At 45.1% G+C, this 23,550-nt stretch overlaps 1 protein-coding gene across 7 annotated transcripts in view; it reads left to right on the forward strand.

Annotated features, from left to right (window-relative positions):
• LOC122562872 (tRNA (32-2'-O)-methyltransferase regulator THADA) overlaps window positions 1–23,550 on the forward strand; it is a 236,575-nt gene that overhangs the window by 162,803 nt on the left and 50,222 nt on the right. For all 7 annotated transcript variants that reach the window (XR_015761289.1, XM_088000251.1, XM_043716172.2 and 4 more), the window contains one exon: window positions 13,794–13,898. Coding sequence is in view for 6 of the 7 variants with exons in the window: in XM_088000251.1 (XP_087856377.1) it covers window positions 13,794–13,898 (105 nt within the window). In the remaining variant the exon portion in view is untranslated. The remainder of the gene's footprint in view (window positions 1–13,793; window positions 13,899–23,550) is intronic.

The raw sequence follows: 23,550 nt of genomic DNA on the forward strand, positions 1-23,550 counted from the left end.
GTTGGAGGATTTGAGCTATAGGGAAAGGCTAAACAGGCTGGGGCTGTTTTCCCTGGAGCGACAGAGGTTAAGATGTTACCTTATAGAGGTTTATAAAATCATGAGGGGCACGGATAGGATAAACAGGCAAGGGCTTTTCCCTGCATTTGGGGAGTCCAGAACTAGAGGGCATAGGTTTCGGTTAAGAGGGGAAAGATATAAAAGGAACCTAAGGGGCAACTTTTTCATGCAGAGGGTGGTATGTGTATGGAATGAGCTGCCAGAGGAAGTAGTGGAGGCTGGTACAATTGCAGCATTTAAAAGGCATCTGGATTCATATATGAATAGGAAGTGTTTGAAGGTATATGGGCCAAGTGCTGGCAAATGGGACTAGATTAGGTTGGGATATCTGGTCGGCATAGACAAATTGGACCGAAGGGTCAGTTTCTGTACTGTGCATCTCTATGACTCTGAGTCCAGAACTGGTGGTTACAGCCTAAGAATAAGGGGTAAGCCATTTAGCATTGAGATGAGGAAGAATTTCTTCACTCAGAGTTGTGAATTTGTGGAATTCTCTCCCACAGGAAGCTGTTGGGGCCAGTTCATTAGATATATTCAAGAAGGAGCTGAACATGGCCCTTGCAATTAAATGGATGAAGGAGTCTGGAGAGAAGCGAGAATGGAATACTGAAAATGCATGATCAGCCATGATCATGGTGAATGGCGGTGCAGGCTCGAAGGCCAAATGGCCTATTCCTGCACATATTTTCTATGTTTCTATGTTACCAGTCAGGGAATCCAGAGTTATAAAGCTAAGGCAGGAAAGTGGAGTTCAGAATTACATCAGCCAAGGTCTCATTGAATGGCAAATGATGCTTACTCGGTTGAATGGTATACTTCTGCTCCTAAGTCGTATGGTCTGGTAACACTCCAAGACATCATGCGTAGTCACTGAATCACAGCACTGAAATTTTGGTTCATCATTCCACACTTGCCTAGAAAAGCCATTCAGCCTGATTCCACTGTTGAGCTTTTAGTCTGTAGTTTTAACGATTATGAAACACATTTTAAGGGTCATTGGACCCACAGCGTTTACTCTGATTTCTCTTCACAAATGCTGTCAAACCTCCTGAGTTTTTCCAGCAATTTCAGTTTTTATTTCTGATTCCCTGCATCCACAGTTATTTCATAAATAAAAAGTGTTGGAAATGTTCTGCCCATGGAGTCTTTATGGCATAGAAAGAGGTCATGCGTCCCATCAAGTCCATTTCTCTGTGGATATTCCCATTTCTCCATTATATCCTTGAAAGTTTATTTCCCTCAAGTACCCATCCAGTTTTCTTCAGAAATTATTCTTTGTCTACTTCACCAGCCAATGAGCATTGCCACTTGCTATGTGAATGTGTTCTTCCTCACATCCCCACAGTTTAGGATGATGGGGAACTTTGACAAGTAACAGCACTGGAGGCTTAGGTGAGAAAGGTGGACCCTTTTTCAGCCAATTAAAATTGCAACAAGCACAAAATGGCTATGGGCTGTGATCTATAGGAGTTATCTCTGTCTTATGATTCGAATATTTCACAATCTTCCACACTTTGTGGATGGCAATATCTGTATTGTCTCTCTTTATTGTGAATACAGATGTACAATATTCATTGAGCACTATTCCAATGTCCTCCATCACACACCGGTTACTGACATTGTTCCAAAGAGGCCCGAATCCCTCCTTCAGTTATCCTTTCACACTTCACGTACCTGTTAAAAATCTTTGGGTCTTCATTGATTTTATTTGCCCATGTTTTTCATATCTTGTTTGCTTTCTGAATTTCCTTTTTAATTTCAGCCTTAACATTTTCTCCTCCTGTAGGTTTTCTGTAGTGTTGAACACCTTATATTTCATGAGCTTCTGTTTTTATTTCTTTGTCCTCATCTTTAACTCCCTTGACATCCAGGAGCCTCTGGAATTATTCATCCTGCTCTTTGTCTTAACAGAACAAGTTTCCTCAGAACCTTCTTCCACTCATCTAGGCTGATTTGATTTACTTGCAAGTAGCTTTTTGGAGCTCACTTCAGCGAAATCATAAATTGGGTCTGAAAAATGAGCTTTTCCCCAATTGTAAACTTATATTCTTTGTCTATCTTTATGTTCTTTGCAATAAATTTAAATGAATCATGATCTCATTCATCAACCTGCTCTCTAACTGATGCCCCTGCTACTTGCCCAGCTTCATTCCCAGATCATGTTTGAGTACATGCAAATGGGACTAAATTTGTTTAAGATATCTGGTTGGCATGGATGAGTTGGGGTGAAGGGTCTGTTTCCATGCTGTCCATCTCTTTAACTTGATGAGTAACTGAGATTGCCCTATTGTTTTTTTCTCTTCTCACTGATAATGAAGGGCTTTTGCCAGAAACGTTGATTTTCCTGCTCCTTCGATGCTGCCTGACTTGCTGTGCTTTTCCAACACCACTCTGATATTGGCACCAACAATCTGATATTGTTCCACATGCCATCACAAAATGTCTAAATCTAGAAAATCCCAATGAGACCACCAAAATAACCAGTTTGGCTGTCTTACTGTTACTCAGGACAAAAGCTTTTCACAACAGGATTCATCAGTAGCAGTAAAATAATTTGATTTATTGTAACAGTTAACAAAACATAGACAAAAAAGAAGGATTTTTAATCTATGACCTTGAAACTTGAATTATACCCCATCAAAGCCTGCAATATGCACACATGTAAGACACATTGTTTAACTCAAACATTATGGTTTGCAGATACTGAAGCAGTCCGTGCTCAAATGCAACAAGGTCTGGACAATATCCAGGCTTGGGCCGACATGTGGCAACTAACACTCGTGCCAGACAATGACAATCACCAATAAGAGATGCTCTAACCACCGCCCCTTGACATTCAACAGTATTACCATCACTGAATCCCCCATTGTCAACATCCTTGGGGTTACCATTGACCAGAAACTCAACTGGACTCATCACATAAACAGTGGCTGCAAGAGCAGGTCAGAGACTAGGGATACTTTGGCAAGTAACTGACCTCCTGACACCCCAAAGTCACAAGGCACAAGTCAGGAGTGTGATGGAATACTCCCTACTTGCCTGGATGGGTGCAGCCCCAACACTCAAGCAGCTTGATATCATCCAGGACAAAGCAACCCGCTTGGTTAGCACCACATCTACAAACATTCAGTCCTTCCACCACCGGCACTCAGTAGCACTAGTGTTTATTATATACAAGATGCACTGCAGAAATTCACCAAAGATCCTGAGACAACACCTTCCAAACGCATGACTACTTCCATCTAGAAGGACAGGGGCAGCAGGTACCTGGGAACAACACCACTTGCAAGTTTCTCTCCAAGCCATTCACCACTCTGACTTGGAAATATGCCACCGTTCCTTCACAGTCATTGGGTAAAAATCCTGGAATTCCCTCACTAGCAGCACTGTGGGTCAACCCACAGCAAGTGGACTGCAGCGATTCAAGAAGGCAGCTCACCACCACCTTGTCACGGGCAAATAGGGATGGGCTATCAATGCTGGCCAGCCAGCGACGCCCAATGAATTAAAAAAAAAATTCTGATGATCAAAAATCCGGACACAAGATGGCAAGTCATTTTCTCACATTCCATTTTTTCGATGTTTACAATCCTGACTCCGTAAGGTTACTGATTAGATGATCTTGGGTCATTTCTTGATTTTTTTTTCTTTTTCAAGGTTTTTTTTCCAGAAGGAGAGAAAGATCTTTAGGGCAGAAAATGCTGAGTGGGGACTTGTTGAACTGTACAAAGTTGTATTGGGTAGATAGGGAGAAACCTTGAGTTTCACAACTTTGGAGCCATATCCTCTGTTTTCCATTTTGATTACAACCCAACCCTCACTCCATGTCCTGTTTGCTGCTGCCAGACCTACTGAGCTACTCTTGCATTCTCTGCTTTTATTCAATGTCATTGAAGAAACCTGATACCAATCAGGTGACCAAGTAAGTCTGCCTCATTGGATACAGGAAATAGAGTTGTGGGTATGTAATCATGTGCCACACGTCAATCTAATTCTCAAGTCCGTCCATCCATCCATGTCATGACCAGATGCTGAAACCCAGTCACATAATGATACAACACAGAAACAGTCACATCAGTTCAACTCATCCATGCCGATCGAGTTGCTCAAATTAAACTGGTCCCACATGCGTACGTTCAGCCCGTGCTCCTCTAAACCTTTCCTAAATTGTACTTGTCCAAGTGCCATTTAAATGTTGTGATTCTACCTGCATCTACCACTTCATTGCACGTGTGAACCACCCTCTGTATGAAAAAGATGTCCCTCAGGTCCCTTTTAAATCTTTCTACTCTCAACCTAACAACATGCCCCCTAGTTTTGAATTCCCCATCCTCTGGAAAATACTTTTGCTATTCATCTTTACTATGCCCCTCATGATTTTATAAACCTCTATAAGGTCACCTTTCAACATCCTACACTCCAGTGAAAGAAGTCCCAGCCCATCCAGTCTCTCCCCATAACGTTGCAATCTTGGAACATCCTGGTGAATCTTTACTGAACTGTCTCCAATTTAATAACATCCTTCCTACAGCAGGGTGACCAGTACTCCAAAAGAGGCCTCACCGACATCCTGTACAACGTTAACATGATGCCCCAACTCCTATACGCAATGGTCTGACGAATGAAGGCAAGCATGCCAAATGCCGCCTAAACCACCCTGTCTCCCTGTGAGGTGACTTTCAAAGAACTATGTACCTGAACCCCGAGATTTCTCTGTTTGACAATACTATCCATGGCCCTACCATTAACTATAGAAGTCCTGTCCTTGTTTGCGATAACAAAATGCTTATTTTGCATTGATCCACATTAAACTCTATCTGCCACTCCTCAGTCCATTAGCCCAATTGATCAAGATCCCTTTGTAATTTTAGGTAACCTTTTCACTGTCAACTCTCCCAACAATTTTGGTGTCAAATGCATAGACAGTAAAGAAGGTTTTCGAAGATTACAAAGGGATCTTGATTAAATGGGTCAATGGGCTAAAAAATGGCAAATGGAGTTCAATCTAGATAAATGCGAGATATTGCATTTTGGTGCAACAAACTAGGGTAGGGTTTATACAATTAATGGCAGGGCTTTGTGTAGTGTTGTAGAATAGAGGGACCTGGGTTGCAGGAATATAGTTCTTTAAAGATTGCCTCACATATAGACAGGGTGATTAAAAGGCGTTTGGCACACTTGCCTTCGTTGCCCAATCCTTTGAGTATACAAAGTCATTTTGAGTTTGTACAGGACATTGGTGAGATCTTCTCTGGAATGCTGTGTCCAGTTCTGGTCGCCCATATATAGGAAAGATATTATTAGGCTGGAGAGGGTTCAGAAGAGATTAACCAGGACGTTGCTGGGTATGGAAGATTTGAGTTATAAAGAAAGGCTGGATAGGCTGTGACTTTTTTCACCGGAGCATAGGGGTTGAAAGGCGACCTGATAGAAGTTTATAAAATAATGAGAGTTAATGGTAGTTGTCTTTTCCCTAGAATGGGGGGTTTCAAGACTAGGGGGCACATTTTTAAGAAAAAAGGAGAGAGATTTAAAGAAGACATAAGAGGCAAATTTTTTACACAGGGTGGTTTGCATGTGGAATGAACTTCCTGAGGAGGTGATGGATGTGGGTACAATTGCAATGTTTCAAAGATATTTGGATAAGTACGTGGATAGGAAGGGTTTGGAGGGATATGGGTCAGGAGCAGACAGATGAGACTAGTTTAGTTTGGGATTATGGTCGGCATGGATTGGTTGTACCAAAGGGTCTGTTTCCAGGCTGTATGACTCTGTGCCTGCTAAATTGTTTATGTAAACAACAAACATCTGTGGATCCAGCGCCAATCCCTACAGAACACCGCTGTTCACAGGCCTCCAATCCAAAAAAATCGACCCTTTAACATCATCCTCTGTCTCCTACTGTCAAGTCAATTTTGTGTCCAATTGACAAGCAGAGAGCGGCGCGAGCTGGGCGGAAGTGAAGTTGGAGCGCAGAGCTGGTCGGGAAGGTAAGTGATTGATATTTAAGAATTTACCTCGACGCCAACGGTCTTTTCACAGCAGAGCGCGGCGCGAGCTGGGCGGAAGTGAAGTTGGAGCGCAGAGCTGGTCGGGAAGGTAAGTGATTGATATTTGAGTGGGTGTGTTCTGGACCCCAGGCCCTACAAAGTAGGGCCTCCCTCCCATCCTCCTCCTCTAACCTAACTTTAAAGTCCACAGGTAAGCTACTCAGTGTTCTTATTTTGGAAACTAAGTGTCGAGTAATGGCAGCGCAGGCAGTGGAATGTTCCTCCTGCAGGATGTTTGAGGTAGGGGTGACCACTGATGCTCCTGCCGACTTCATCTGCAGGAAATGCGGTCAGCTCCTGCTCCTCACAGAACCAGTTAGGGAACTGGAGCTGGAGTTGGATGAACTGAGGATTATTCGAGAGGCTGAGAGGGTGATAGATAGAACCTACAGGGACATAGTTACGCCAGAGAACGGAGCTAGCTGGGTAACAGTTAGAGATGGGAAGGGTAGGAAGCAGGCAGTGCAGGGATCCCCTGTGGTCGTTCCCCTCAACAATAAGTATACCGCTTTGGCTACTTTTGGGGGGGAAGGCCTAGCTGGGATAAGCTGCAGTGACCGGGTCTCTGGCACGAGGTCCGGCTCTGAGGCCCAGAAGGGAAAGGGGGAGAGGAGGAGAGCGCTAGTTATAGGAGAGGGACGGACAGGCGGTTCTGTGGACATGGGCGAGACTCTCGGATGGTTTGTTGCCTCCCGGATGCCAGGGTGGGAGACGTCTTGGACCGTGTCTTCAGAATCCTTAAGGGGGAGGGTGTGCAGCCAGAAGTCGTAGTGCACGTTGGCACCAACGACATAGGTAGGAAGAGGGGTGGGGAGGTCATTCAGGAGCTCAGGGAGTTAGGCTGGAAGCTAAAAGCTAGGACGGACAGAGTTGTTATCTCTGGGTTGTTGCCGGTGCCACGTGACAGGCAAGGAATAGGGAGAGAGTGCAGTTGAACACGTGGCTGCAAGGATGGTGTAGGAGGGAGGGCTTCAGGTATTTGGACAATTGGACTGCATTCTGGGGAAGGTGGGACCTGTACAAGCAGGACGGGTTGCACCTGAACCAGAAGGGCACCAATATCCTGGGGGATAGGTTTGCTAGCACTCTTCGGGGGGATTTAAACTAATTTGGCAGGGGGATGGGATCCGGACTTGTAGTCCAGCAAGTAGGTTAGCTGTTTGTCAGGATGTCCAAGAATGTAGGGAGGCTGTGGAGAAGGTAGCACTGACAGGGAATACTTGCAGACAGAGATGGGTTCAAGTGTGTATACTTTAACGCAAGGAGTATCAGAAATAAGGTGGGTGAACTTAAGGCGTGGATCGGTACCCGGGACTACGATGTTGTGGCCATCATGAAAACGTGGATAGAAGAGGGACAGGAATGGTTATTGGAGGTTCCTGGTTACAGATGTTTCAGTAAGATTAGGGAGGGTGGTAAAAAAAGGAGGGGGGGTGGCGTTGCTAATTAGAAATGGTATAACGGCTGCAGAAAGGCAGTTCGAGGGGGATCTGCCTTTGGAGGTAGTATGGGCTGAAGTCAGAAATAGGAAAGGAGCAGTCACCTTGTTGGGTGTTTACTATAGGCCCCCCAATAGCAGCAGAGATGTGGAGAAACAGATTGGGAAACAGATTTTGGAAAGGTGCAGAAGCCACAGGGTAGTAGTCATGGGCGATTTCAACTTCCCATATATTGATTGGAAGCTCTTTAGATCAAGTAGATTGGATGGGGCGGTGTTTGTGCAGTGCGTCCAGGAAGCTTTTCTAACTCAGTATGTAGATTATCCGACCAGAGGGGAGGCCATATTGGATTTGGTACTTGGTAACGAACCGGGACAAGTGATGGGCTTGTTAGTGGGTGAACATTTTGGTGATGGTGACCACAATTCTGTGACTTTCATCTTGGTTATGGAGAGAGATAGGTGCGTGCAACAGGGTAGGTTTTACAATTGGGGGAAGGGTAAATACGATGCTATAAGACAGGATCTGAGGAGCATAAGTTGGGAGCATAGGCTGTCAGGGAAGGATGTCATGGAAATGTGGAACTTTTTCAAGGAACAGATACGATGTGTCCTTGATATGTATGTACCTGTCAGGCAGGAAAGAGATGGTCGTGTGAGGAAACCTTGGTTGACGAGGGAGGTTGAATGTCTTGTAAGGAGGAAGAAGGAGGCTTACATAAGATTGAGGAAACAAGGTTCAGACAGAGCATTGGAGGGATACAGGATAGCCAAAAGGGAGCTGAAGATAGGGATTAGAAGAGCTAAGAGAGGGCATGAAAAATCTTTGGTGGGTAGGATCAAGGATAACCCCAAGGCATTTTATGCGTATGTGATAAACATGAGAATGACGAGTACGAGGGTAGGTCCGATCAAGGACAGTAGTGGGAGACTGTGTATTGAGTCCGAACAGATAGGAGAGGTCTTGAATGAGTACTTTTCTTCAGTATTTACAAACGAGAGGGACCGCATTATTGAAGAGGAGAGTGTGAAACGGACTGGTAAGCTAGAAGAGATACTTGTTCGGAAGGAAGATGTGTTGGACATTTTGAACAACTTGAGGATAGACAAGTCCCCCGGGCCTAACGGGATATATCCTAGGTTCAAAGTTTGTGCGAAGATTTGTAGCTCGGGTGCTCGTTGTTGTGGTTCTGTTCGCCGAGCTGGAAGTTTTTGTTGCAAACGTTTCGTCCCCTGGCTAGGCGACATCATCAGTGCTTGGGAGCCTCCTGCGAAGCGCTTCTTTGATGTTTCCTCCGGTGTTTATAGTGGTCTGTCCCTGCCGCTTCCGGTTGTCAGTTTCAGCTGTCCGCTGTAGTGGTTGGTATATTGGGTCCAGGTCGATGTGTTTGTTGATGGAGTTTGTGGATGAATGCCATGCCTCTAGGAATTCCCTGGCTGTTCTCTGTCTGGCTTGCCCTATGATAGTAGTGTTGTCCCAGTCGAATTCATGTTGCTTGTTGTCTGCGTGTGTGGCTACTAAGGATAGCTGGTCGTGTCGTTTCGTGGCTAGTTGATGTTCATGTATGCGGATTGTTAGCTGTCTTCCTGTTTGTCCTATATAGTGTTTAGTGCAGTCCTTGCATGGTATTTTGTACACTACATTCGTCTTGCTTATGTTGGGTATCGGGTCCTTCGTTCTGGTGAGTTGTTGTCTGAGCGTGGCTGTTGGTTTGTGTGCCGTTATGAGTCCTAGGGGTCTCAGTAGTCTGGCAGTCAGTTCCGAGATGCTCCTGATGTATGGTAGTGTGGCTAGTCCTTTTGGTTGTGGTATGTCCTCGTTCCGTGGTCTTTCTCTTAGGCATCTGTTGATGAAGTTGCGCGGGTATCCGTTTTTGGCGAATACCTTGTATAGGTATTCCTCTTCTTCTTTTTGCAGTTCTGGTGTACTGCAGTGTGTTGTGGCCCTTTTGAATAGTGTCCTGATGCAGCTTCGTTTGTGTGTGTTGGGGTGGTTACTTTCATAGTTTAGGACTTGGTCTGTGTGTGTGGCTTTCCTGTATACTCTTGTAGTGAATTCTCCGTCTGGTGTTCTCTGTACCATCACGTCTAGGAATGGGAGTTGGCTATCCTTTTCTTCTTCTCTCGTGAATCGGATTCCTGTGAGTGTGGCGTTGATGATCCGGTGTGTTTTTTCTATTTCCGTGTTTTTAATGATTACAAACGTGTCATCGACATATCTGACCCAGAGTTTGGGTTGAATTTGTGGTAGGACTGTTTGTTCTAACCTTTGCATAACTGCCTCTGCTATGAGTCCCGAGATTGGTGATCCCATGGGTATTCCGTTGATTTGTTCGTATATCTGGTTGTTGAATGTGAAGTGTGTTGTGAGGCACAAGTCCAGTAGTTGAAGTATGCCGTCTTTGTTGATAGGTTCAGCGTCCTGTTTGCAGAAATTACCACAAATTCAACCCAAACTCTGGGTCAGATATGTCGATGACACGTTTGTAATCATTAAAAACACGGAAATAGAAAAAACACACCGGATCATCAACGCCACACTCACAGGAATCCGATTCACGAGAGAAGAAGAAAAGGATAGCCAACTCCCATTCCTAGACGTGATGGTACAGAGAACACCAGACGGAGAATTCACTACAAGAATATACAGGAAAGCCACACACACAGACCAAGTCCTAAACTATGAAAGTAACCACCCCAACACACACAAACGAAGCTGCATCAGGACACTATTCAAAAGGGCCACAACACACTGCAGTACACCAGAACTGCAAAAAGAAGAGGAACACCTATACAAGGTATTCGCCAAAAACGGATACCTGCGCAACTTCATCAGCAGATGCCGAAGAGAAAGACCACGGAACGAGGACATACCACAACCAAAAGTACTAGCCACACTACCATACATCAGGAGCATCTCGGAACTGACTGCCAGACTACTGAGACCCCTAGGACTCATAACGGCACACAAACCAACAGCCACGCTCAGACAACAACTCACCAGAACGAAGGACCCGATACTCAACATAAGCAAGACGAATGTAGTGTACAAAATACCATGCAAGGACTGCACTAAACACTATATAGGACAAACAGGAAGACAGCTAACAATCCGCATACATGAACATCAACTAGCCACGAAACGACACGACCAGCTATCCTTAGTAGCCACACACGCAGACAACAAGCAACATGAATTCGACTGGGACAACACTACTATCATAGGGCAAGCCAGACAGAGAACAGCCAGGGAATTCCTAGAGGCATGGCATTCATCCACAAACTCCATCAACAAACACATCGACCTGGACCCAATATACCAACCACTACAGCGGACAGCTGAAACTGACAACCGGAAGCGGCAGGGACAGACCACTATAAACACCGGAGGAAACATCAAAGAAGCGCTTCGCAGGAGGCTCCCAAGCACTGATGATGTCGCCTAGCCAGGGGACGAAACGTTTGCAACAAAAACTTCCAGCTCGGCGAACAGAACCACAACATATATCCTAGGATTATGTGGGAAGCAAGAGAGGAAATTGCAGATGATCTTTTCGTCTTCACTGTCAACGGGGGTGGTACCAGGGGACTGGAGAGTGGCGAATGTTGTGCCCCTGTTCAAAAAAGGGAATAGGGATAACAACGGGAATTACAGGCCAGTTAGTCTTACATCGGTGGTAGGCAAAGTAATGGAAAGGGTACTGAGGGATAGGATCTATGAGTATCTGGAAAGACACTGCTTGATTAGGGACAGCCAGCACGGATTTGTGAAGGGTCGGTGTTGCCTTACAAGTCTTATTGAATTCTTTGAGGAGGTGACCAAGCATGTCGATGAGGGTAGAGCAGTGGATATAGTGTACATGGATTTTAGTAAGGCATTTGATAAGGTTCCCCATGGTAGGCTTATGCAGAAAGTCAGGAGGCATGGGAGAGTGGGAAATTTGGACAGTTGGATAGAAAACTGGCTATCCGGTCGGAGTCAGAGAGTGGTGGTAGATGGTAAATATTCAGCCTGGAGCCCAGTTACAAGTGGAGTTCCGCAGGGATCAGTTCTGGGTCCTCTGCTGTTTGTAATTTTTATTAATGACTTGGAAGAGGGAGTCGAAGGGTGGGTCAGTAAATTTGCAGACGATACGAAGGTTGGTGGAGTTGTGGATAGTGAGGAGGGCTGTTGTCGGCTGCAAAGGGACTTAGATATGATGCAGAGCTAGGCTGAGGAGTGGCAGATGGAGTTCAACCCTGTCCAGTGTGAGGTTGTCCATTTTGGAAGGACAAATAAGAATGCGGAATACAGGGTTAATGGTAGGGTTCTTAGTAAGGTGGAGGAGCAGAGGGATCTTGGGGTCTATATTCATAGGTCTTAGAAAGTTGCCACTCAGGTGGATAGAGCTTGTAAGAAGGCCTATGGTGTATTAGCGTTCATTAGCAGAGGGATTGAATTCAAGAGTCGTGAAGTATTGTTGCAACAGGACTTTGGTTAGGCCACATTTGGAGTAGTGTGTGCAGTTCTGGTCGCCTCACTTTAGGAAAGATGTGGAAGCTTTAGAGAGGGTGCAGGGAAGATTTACCAGGATGTTGCCTGGAATGGCGAATAGGTCGTACGAGGATAGGTTGAGAGTGCTAGGCTTTTTCTCATTGGAACAGCGAAGGATGAGGGGTGACTTGATCGAGGTTTATAAGATGATCAGAGGAATAGATAGAGTAGACAGTCAGAAACTTTTTCCCCGGGTACAACAGAGTGTTACAAGGGGACATAAATTTAAGGTGAAGGATGGAAGGTATAGGGGGCATGTCAGGGGTAGGTTCTTTACCCAGAGAGTGGTGGGGGCATGTAATGCGCTGCCTGTGGGAGTGGCAGAGTCAGAATCATTGGCGACCTTTAAGCGGCAATTGGATAGGTACATGGATGGGTGCTTAAGCTAGGACAAATGTTCGGCACAACATCGTGGGCCGAAGGGCCTGTTCTGTGCTGTATTGTTCTATGTTCTATGTTATGTTCTCTCCCTTAATCCAGTGTGATCTAACTATACTAATCAGTCTACCATGTGGAGCCTTGTCAAATGATTTATTAAAGTCCATGTAGGCAACGTCTACCACTGTGCCCTTGTCAATCTTTTTGGTTATGTCCTCAAAAAACTCAATCAAGTTTAAGTGATACAACAAAGCCATGCTGACTATCCCTCATCAGTCCCTGCCTCTCCAAATGCACGTAAATCCTATCTCTCATAATTCCTTTCAACAATTTACCCACCACTGATGTTAGGTCTATGCACACAGAGCACACCCACACTGAAACACAGTCACATGGAGCACATCAGGCGCTGAAACTGGGTCACACGGAGCATACCCAGCCACAATGTGAAACACAGTCACATTGTTTTGTATGTAGGTAGGTGCCATGCAACTATGTTTCAGTGTCTGGATGTGTGCCATGTGACTTTCAGTGTGTAGGTGTGCACCAATCCAAAACTAGAGGACATAGGTTGAGGATGTGAGGGGAAAGATTTAACCTAAGGGGCACCTTTTTCACGCATGATTTGGAGATGCCGGTGTTGGACTGGGATGTACAAAGTTAAAAATCACACAATCAGCTTATAGTCCAACAGGTGATGAAGGAGCAGCGCCCCGAAAGGTAGTGCTTCCAAATAAACCTGTTGGATTATAACCTGGTGTTGTGTGATTTTTAACTTTTTCATGCAGAAGGTGATGCGTGTATGGAATGTACTGCCAGAGGAACTGGTGGAGGCTGGTACAATTCCAACATTTAAAAGGCATCTGGATGAGCATATGAATAGGAAGGGTTTGGAGGGATAAGGGCCAAGTGCTGGCAAATGAAACTCGATTAGTTTAGGATATCTGGTCGGCATGGATGAGTTGGACCAAAGTGTCTGTTTCCGTGCTGTATATCTGTGAGTTGATGTGACTATGTTTTAGTGTATGGGTGTGCACTGTGTGACTTTGTGTAGGGACGTGTGTCATGTGACTGTGTTTCTGTGTGTGTGTGTGTGTGTGCGCGCCATGTTACTCGGTGTATGTGTGTGCAGAGACCCACATGGAACACACCCAGACCCTGAAACACAGTCACATGGAGCATGCCCAGACCCTGAAACATAACCACAGAGTGAACACCAACACATTGAAACATAGTCAAAGGGCACGCATTGATTCATGAAACAGTCAGATGTAGCTTTTACTAACCTGCCTGTGAATATTTGAACGAACGAGCTTTACTGTCTTTCTTTCAGGGAGTAGTTGAAGGAAGCAGCGCTGGATTCACCAGGTTCTGTGCAGCCCTTCTGAAACGACAGTCTCCAGAATTGCAATCTATTCCTCGACAGATCTTGGAGAAGGTACTTTAGGTCAACCGACTTTATGGCACATTGTTCATTGTTCTTGATTTATTGTTCTCTTACAGTCCAGCTTGATGCCAACCTTGGTGCAGCAGACAGGGCTGGGTGCAGCCTGTGCCAATGGAGTTACTCTTTCACTGATAACTCAGAACTGTGAATGAGCACAGGTAGTTTCAGCGCCACCTTGGTGCAGCCAAATCACTCCAAGTGTGAGCAGCTGTCCCTGGGCCTTTAAACCATGGACACCATTTGGACCTCCCAGTCCTGGTGTGTGTCTCAGGAATTTATGATATTCCCACATTTCAGGCTTGTTTTGAGCCTGGAGGCAAATTAATCAAGAGCTAAACATGACATTATGGTGGGAGATATACCCTGTGAGCATTTCTTTTTTAGTTCATCGGATTTGGATGTTGCTGGATGGGACAGCAATTACTTTTCACCCCCAATGAGAAGGTAGTGGTCTGCTGTCTTCTTGAATTACTGGAGCCCTTAGTACTGCTAGGGAGCGAGTTGCAGGATTTTGACTCAGCGACAGTGAACGAATGGCAGAATAGGCTGAAAGGAGAAAGTGAGGACTGCAGTTGCTGGAGATCAGAGCTGAAAATGTGTTGCTGGAAAAGCACAGCAGGTCAGGCAGCATCCGAGGAACAGGAGAATCGACGTTTCGGGCATAAGCCCTTCTTCAGGAATGAGGGCTTATTCCTGAAGAAGGGCTTATGCCCGAGACGTCGATTCTCCTGTTCCTTGGATGCTGCCTGACCTGCTGCGCTTTTCCAGCAACACATTTTCAGAATAGGCTGAAATCAAGATATGGTGATTGACTTGGAGAGGAACTTTCAGATGGTGGTGTTCCCATGTAATTGTTGCCCTTGTCTTTCTGGGTGAGAGTGATTACAGGTTTGGAAGGTGCTATGGGGGAAGGCTTGCTAAGTTGTTGACAGTGTGGAGAAAGATCTTAGATTGCCAAAGAATTGGTCAGATGGGCAGATCAACTGGCGGGTGGATCACCTTGATAAGTGTGAGGTTATGCACTTTGGAAGAAATAATAAAACAGATTCTGTCAGGTAGATGGGTGAATGCCAGGAGAGGCAGGCACGTCCTGCATAGAAAATAGAAAATTGTAGCGCAGTACAGGCCCTATGACCCTCAATATTGCGCTGACCTGTGGAACCAATCTTAAGCCTATCTATCTTACACTATTCCATTTTCATCAATCTGTTTATTCAATGACCATTTAAATGCCCTTAAAGTTGGCAAGTCTACTGCTGTTGCAGGTAGTGCATTTCATGCCCCTACTACTCTAAGTAAAGAAAGTAAAGCTATGTCCCCTCATGCTAGCCATCACCATCCAAGGAAAAAGGCTCTCACTGTCCACCCTATCTCGCCCTGTGATTATCTTATATGTCTCTGTATAGTCACCTCTCAACCTCCTTCTCACTAACAAAAACAGCCTTAAGTCCCTCAGCCTTTCCTCATAAGACCTTCCCTCCATACCAGGCAACACCCTAGTAAATCTCCTCTGCACCCTTTCCAAAGCATCCATATCCTCCCTGTATTGTGGTGACCGGAACTGTATGCAATACTCCCAAGTGTGGCTGCATCAGAGGTTTGTTACAGTTGCAGCATGACCTCGTGGCTCCGAAACTCAATCCCTCTACCAATAAAAGCTAACACATGGTATGCCTTCTTGACAACCCTATCAACCTGGGTGGGAGCTTTCACAGATCTATGCACATGGACACTGAGATCTCTCTGCTCATCTACACGACGAAGAATCTTACATTAGCCCAGTACTCTTTATTCCTGTTGCTCCTTCCAAAGCATACTTTTCCGCATTAAACTTCATTTTCCACTTCTCAGCCCAGCTCTGCAGCTTATCTATGTCCCTCTGTAACCTGCAACTTCCTTCAGCACTATCCACATCTCCACCAACCTTACTTGTCATCCGCAAATTTACTAACCGATCCTTCTATGCTCTCATCCAGGTCATTTATAAAAATGACAAACAGCAGTGGCTCCAAAACAGATCCTTGCGGTACATCACTAGTAACTGAATTCCAGGGTGAATATTTCCCATCAACCACCACCCTCTGTCTTCTTTCAGCTCGCCAATTTCTGATCCAAAATGCTAAATAACCCTCAATCCCACGCCTCCGTATTTTGTGCAATAGCCTAACGTGGGGAACCTTGTTAAACACCTTACTGAAATCCATATACACCACATCAACCATTTTACCCTCATCCACCTGTTTGGTCACCACCTCAAAGAATTCAATAAGGTTTGTAAAGCATGACCTACCCTTCACAAAACCGTGTTGACTATCCCTAATCAACTTATTCCTTTCTAGATGATTATAAATCCTATCTCTTATAACCTCCCTCGTCTATAATTACCAGGGTTGTCTCTACTCCCCTTCTTGAACAAGGGAACAACACTTGCCATCTTCCAGTCTTCTGGCACCATTCCATTGTAGACATAAAGATCAAAGCCAAGGGCTGTGCAATCTCCTCCCTGGCTTCCCAGAGAATCTTAGGATAAATCCCATCTGGCCCAGGGTACTTATCTATTTTCAGAGTTTCCAGAATTGCTAACACCTCCTTGTTGTGAACCTCAATCCCATCTGGTCTAGTAACCTGTATCTCAATATTCTCCTTGACAGCATTGTATTTTTCCTGTGTGAACACTGACAGAAATTATTCATTTGATGCTTCCCCTACCTCCTTGGACTCCACTCACAACACCTTACTACTATCCTTGATAGCCCTAATCTTTCTCTAGTCATTCTTTTATTCCTGATGTACCTATAGAAAGCTTTAGGGTTTTCCTTGATCCTGTCTGCCAGTGACTTCTCATGTCCCCTCCTGGCTCTTCTTAGCTCTCTCGTTAGGTCTTTCCTGGCTAACTTGTAACTCTCAAGCACCCTAACTGAGCCTTCACGTCTCATCCTAACATAAGTCGCCTTCTTCCTCTTGACAAGAGATTCTTCAGTAAACCACGGCTCCCTCACTTGACCACTTCCTCCCTGCCTGACAGGTACATACTTATCAAGGATATGCAGTAGCTGTTCCTTGAATAAGCTCCACATTTCAATTGTGCCCATCCCTGCAGTTTCCTTCCCCCATCCTCTGCATCCTAAATCCTGCCTAATCGCACTGTAATTGCTTTTCCCCAGCTATAACTCTTGCCCTTTCCCCTTGTTGGGTTGTCTACATACTGTGTCAGGAAACCATCCTGCACACATTGGACAAAAACTGACCCATCTAAAGTACTCGATCTATTGTATTTCCAGTCAATATTTGGAAAGTTAAAGTCCCCCATAGCAACTACCCTGTTACTCTCATCCTATCTAGAATTATCTTTGCTATCCTTTCCTCTATATCTCTGGTACTATTCAGAGGTCTATAGAAATCTCCCAATAGTGTGACCTGTCCTTTCCTGTTTCTAACCTCAGCCCATACTACCTCAGTAGACAAGTCCTCAAACATTCTTTCTGTCACTGTAATACTGTCCTTGACTATCAATGCCACACTTCCTCCTCTTTTACCATCTTCTCTGTTCTTCTTGAAACATCTAAATCTCGAACCTGGAACAACCATTCCTGTCCCTGCACTATCCATGTCTCCGAAATTGCTACAACATCAAAGTTCCAGGTACCAACCCATGCTGGAAGTTCACCCACCTTATTCCGGCTGCTTCAGGTGTTGAAGTAGACACTGTTCAAACCAACTTCCTGTTTGCTGGTGAACTCTTGCGACCTTGAAACCTCATTTCTGACCTCACTGCTCTCAACCTCCTGGTAACTAGAACTACAATTTAGGTTCCCAAACCCTGCTGGATTAATTTAAACCCTCCCAAAGATCATTAACAAATTCCCCCCCCCCCCCCTCCCCCACCCCCCCAGGATATTGGTACCCCTCTGGTTCAGATGTAGACCATCCTGTTTGTAGAGATCCCACCTACCCCAGAAAGAGCCCCAATTATCCAGGAATCCAAAACCCTTCCTCCTGCACCATTCCTGAAGCCACGTGTTCAACTCCTCTCTCCCTATTCCTCGCCTCGCTAGCATGTGGCACGAGCAAAAACCAGAAATAGCATCTCTGTTTGTTCTAGCTCTAAGGTTTTCCTACCTATGTCATTGGTGCCTTTGTGGACCATGACCTGGGGCTGCACCCGCTGCCCCTCAAGGATCCCGAAAACATGGGAGTCTTTTGTGGCTATTTCCCTCTCTAACAGAAGTACCATTTTAGATAATGTTGGGGGTGGGGGAATAGCCTCTCAGGGGAGCATAACAGCAGCAGCCCGGCCTGTGGCATCACAACTGGCTCTGCTATACAGCAGGGTCAGGCAAGATCCAAGCGAGCAATAGTGGTAGGTGACTCACTGGTTAGGGGCACGGCAGGCGTTTCTCTGGCTGTGTTCAGGAGTCCAGGATGGTGTGTTGCCTTCCTGGTGCCAGGTCAAGTACATCTCGGAGTGGTTCTTAAAGGGGAAGATGAGCAGTCAGAGTTCATTGTGCACATTGGTACCAACGACATGAATAGAAAGAGGGGTGAAGTCCTGCAGAGTGAATGCAGGGAGTTAGGAAAGAGGCTGAAAAGCAGCACCTCGAGGGTAGGGATCTCTGGGTTGCTACCAGTACTACATGCTAGTGAGGCAAGGAATAGAAAGATAGGGCAGATGGATGTGTGGCTAAGGAGGTGGTGCAGTGGTCAGGGTTTCAGAATCTTGGATCTTTGGGACCTGGTCTGGGGCAAGGATGACGTGTACTAGAGCGGATGGGTTGCCCCTAAACTGGAGGGGAACCAGTATCCTCACAGGGAGGTTTGCTGGTGGGACTCAGGAGGGTTTCAACGAGAGTGGGAGGGGGCTGGGATCCAAAGCAGCAGATCAGCAAGTGGAGGGATTGAGGGGAAGGTAGACATTAGGACCAATAAATCAGACATGAAGGACAGGCGGAGATAGGTAAATGAACACCATGGTACTCACGGGCTAATGTGTGTTTATTTCAATGCAAGGAGTGTTATAGATAAGGCAGGTGAGCTTTGAGCCTGGATCATTACGTGGGGCTATGATGTTGTGGCCATTACAGACACTGGGTTGGGAGAGGGATAGGACTGGCTGCTCAATGTTCCAGGTTATTTTTGTTTTAGACGAGATAGAAAGGAAGGTAAAAGAGGTCAAGGAGTTGCATTGCTAATTAGGGAGAATATCACATCTGTACTCAGAACATATTAGAGAACTCACCCATTGAGTCAATATGGGTAGAGATTAAAAAATAAGATATGTTTAATCACTTTGATAGGATTAAAATATAAGCCCCAAAATAGCCACTGAGACATCGAGGAACAAATATGTAGGCAGATATGGAAAGATGCAATAAAAACAGAGTTGTCATAGTGGGTGACTTTAACTTCCCCAACATTGACTGGGACTCCCTTAGAACAAGAGACTTAGATGGGCAGAATTTGTTAGGTACATCAAGAGGGTTTCTTGAAACAGTATGTGGATAGTTCACTCGAGGAGGGGGCCATTCTAAATTTTGTATTGGCTAATTAACCTGGCCAGGTGGGTGACCTTTCAGTGGGAGAGCATTTTGGAAACAGTGATCACAACTCCTTCAGGTCTAGGATACCTGTGAAGGTACTAAATTGAGGGGGGGCAAATTACGTCAGAATTGGGCAGGAGCTAGGGTGTGTTAATTGGAGGAGCTATTATCAAGCGAGTCCACATTTAACATATAGGAACTGTTTAAAGACCTGCTGAGAGTTTGTGTCCAGCATATTCCAGTAAGAAGGAAGGGCAAAGGTGGCAAGATAACGGACTGTTGGAAAGCAAAGGAGGTTGTGAATTTAGGCAAAACAAGAAAGAAACATGTAAGGTTCAGGAAGCTAAAATCAGACAGAGCTTGTGAGGAATATAAAGAAAGTAGGAAAGAACTCAAGCAGGGAATTAGGAGAGCAAGGAGAGGCATGAAATGAGCTTGGCAAGTATAGTTAAAGAGAATCTCATGGCATTCTAATGATCCATTAGAAACAAGGATAACTAAGGAGAAGGAAGGATAAAGGAAAGAACATGTGGTTGGAGGCAGAGGATGAGGGCGAGATCTGAAATGAGTACTTTGTGTTGATATTCACCCAGTAGTAGCATATGGACGATGGTGAGATTAGTATGGAACATATTAATATGTGAGGGCATTTTGAGATTGAGAAAGAAGTGGTATTGGGTTTCTTGAAGTGGTATTGGGTCTCTTGAAGTGGATAAGTCCCCAGGATCTGATAGTATCTATCCCAGGTCATTGGAAGAGGCAAGAGAGAAGATTGCTGAGGCTTTGACCCAGATCTTTGTATCCTCATTAGCCACTGGAGTGATACTAGAGGACCCATGAGTAGCTAATGTTGTTCCTCTGTTCAAGAAGGGAAATAGGGATAATCCATGAAACTATAGATCAGTGGGTCTCCCATCGATGGTTGGGAAGCTGTTGGAGAGAAGTCTTAGGAATAGGATTTACATGCACTTGGAAAAGCATGGCCTAATTAGGGACAGTCAGCATGGCTTTGTGTGGGGCAAATCATGTCTTACCAACTTGATTGAATTTTTTGAGGAAGAGACAAAGGTGATCGATGAGGGTAGAGCAGTAGATGTTATCTATATGGATTTTAGTGAGGCTTTCGACAAGATCCCTTATGGTAATCTCATTCAGAGGCTTAGGATGTATGGGATCCATGGTAACTTTGATGCATGGATTCAGAATTGCCTTGCCCATAGGAAGTAGAGGATAATGGTGGAAGAGTGTTTTTTCAGGCTGGAGAACCATGATTAGTGGTGTTCCACAGGGATCCATACTGGAACCTCTGCTTGTTGGATATATATAAATGACTTGAATGAAAATGTAGGTGGGTGAGTTATTAAGTTTGCAGAAGATACAAAGATCAGTGGAATTATAGATTGTATAGAAGGTTGTCAAATAGCACAGAGGGAAATAGATCATTTGCAGATATGGGTGGAGAAATGGCAGATGGAGTTTAATTTGAATAAGTGTGAGGTGCTGCACTTTGGGAGATCAAATGTTAAGGAAAAGTATACAGTTAATGGCAGGACCCTGAACAGCATTGATGAACAGAGAGATCTTGGGGTTTAAGTCCAAAGCTCCCTGAAAGTGGCCACGCAAGTAGATAGGGTGGGAAAAAAGGCATATGGCATATTGCCTTTATTGGTTGGGGAAATGATTACAAATGTCAGGATGTCAGGTTGCAGCTTTATAAAATTTTGGTTAGGCCACATTTGCATTCAGTTTTGGTCACCACTTTATAGGAAAGGTGTGGAGGCTTTGGAGGGGGTGCAGAAGAGATTTACCTGGATGCTGCCTAGATTAGAGGGTATGAACCATAAGGAGAGGCTAGAGAAACCCAAGTTGTTTTCTCTGGAGCGACAGAGGCCGAGGGGAGAATTGGTAGAAGTCTGTAAAATTATGAGATGTGTAGATAGGGTTGAAATGTCTAATACTAGGGAGCATGCATTTAAGATGAGAGGGGAAAAGTTCAATGGAAGTGTGAGGGGCAAGTTTATTTACATAGAGTATGGTAGGAGTCTGGAGAACACTGCTAGGGGTGGTGGTGGAGGCAGTTATAATATTATAAGGGACTTCTAGACAAACTCATGAATATACAAGGAATGGAGAGATATGAACTAAGGGCAGGTAGAAGGGATTAGTTTAATTTGATTTCATGTTCAGCACAACATCGTGGGCCGACGAGCCCATTCCTGTGCTGTATAGTTCTGCGTACTAAGGGAGTATTCAATGAATGGCAGGACACTAGGAAACTCAGAGGAACAGAGAGAGCTCCAAGTGCTTGTCCTGAAAGTGGCTGAACTCGTTAATAGGGTAGTTAAGGCTTATGGGATGCTTATCTTTATCAGTCGAGGCATTGATTATAAGAGCAGGAAGGTTATGTTGGAGTTGTACAGGACTTTGGTTAGGCCACAGCTGTAGTACTGTGTGCACTTCTGGTCACCAACCTATAGGAAGGATGTGATTGCACTGGACGGGTTGCAAAGGAGATTCACCAGGTTATTACCTGGCATACTCTGGATCAGTGGTGCTGGAAGAGCACAGCAATTCAGGCAGCATCCGACGAGCAGCAAAATCGACGTTTCGGGCAAAAGCCCTTCATCAGTATTACCTGGCATAGACCATTTCAGTTATGAAGAGAAGGCAGATGATCATAGAATTCTACAGTGTGGAAGCAGGCCATTGAATCTGCATCGACCCTCCAAAGAGCAGACCCACCCTCTTGCTTTATGCTGTCCCCATAACCTTGCATTTCTTTTGGCCAATCCACCTAACCTGCATATCTTTGGAGCGTCGAAGGAAACCAGAGCACCCTTGTGTACAGAGGTAGAACTCCACAAAGTCATCCGAGGTTGGAATGTCCCTGGAGCTGTGAGGCAGCAGTACTAACTGCTGAGCTACCGTGCCACCCTAAGCTTGTGTTATTTTAGTTTGAGCAGAGACCTAATGGAGGTGTGTAAAATCATAGACAGGTGGATAGGAAGCAGCTGTTCCAGTTAGTCAAAGTGTCAAGAACAAGGGTGTTCACTTGTAAAGTGAAAGGAAAGAGCTTTCGAAGGAATAGGAGGTGAGAAACCTCACAACCTTTAAAAAGTACTTGGTCAATCACTTGAAATGACATAACATTCAAGGCTATGGGCCTAGTGTGGGAAAGTGGGACTAGTGTAGGTAGTAGTGTTTTTTTGACAGTAAAGACTCAGTAGGCTGAAGGGCCTCCATTGTATTGTAAAAGGCTTCTTTAACGTTGTTGGACCTGTACTCAACTAGACAAGTAGTAATCACTACATCACACTCCTGACTTGTGCCTTGCGAATGGTGGACAGGCATTGGGGAGTCAGGAGGTGAGTTATTTGCCACAGCATTTTCAGCCTCTGACCTGTTCTTGTAGTCGCAGTATTTATATGGCTAGTCCAGTTTAATTTCTGGTCTGTGGTATCACCCAGGATGCTGATAATAGGACAGTCAGCGATGGTGACGCCATCGAAGATCAAGGAATAATAGTTACATTCTCTCTTCTTGGAGATGGTCATTGCCTGGCACCTGTGTATTGTGAGTATTATTATATACGTATCATTTAAAACCTGGATATTGTCCAAGTATTGCTGCATGTGCTGAGGATTCACGAATGGAGCTGCAGTCGTCAGTAAACATCCCCATTTCTGACCTTATAATGGAGGGAGGGTCATTTACGAAGCAGCTGATGATACGGCACGGTGGCTCAGTGGTTGGACTGCTGCATCACAGCGCAAGGGACCCGGGTTCAATTTCAGCCTCGGGTGACTGTCTGTGTGGAGTGTGCACATTCTCCCCGTGTCTGCATGGGTTTCCTCCAGGTGCTCCGGTTTTCTCTCACAAACCAAAGATGTGCAGGTCAGGTAAATTTGCCATGCTGAATTGCCCATAGTGTTCAGGGATGTGTAAGTTAGCTGCATTAATTAGGGATAAATGTAGAGTAATAAGGTAGGGGAATCGGTCTGGGTGGGTTACTCTTCAGAGGGTTGGTGTGGACTTATTGGGCCAAAGGGCCTGCTTCCACACTGTTGGAATTCTATGATTCTAAGATAATTGGGTGTAGGATACTA

The sequence above is a fragment of the Chiloscyllium plagiosum genome, unplaced genomic scaffold (assembly GCF_037043375.1).
Source record: "Chiloscyllium plagiosum isolate Xiang-an unplaced genomic scaffold, Cpla_swu_hap1 HiC_scaffold_24, whole genome shotgun sequence".
Lineage (NCBI taxonomy): Eukaryota > Metazoa > Chordata > Chondrichthyes > Orectolobiformes > Hemiscylliidae > Chiloscyllium > Chiloscyllium plagiosum.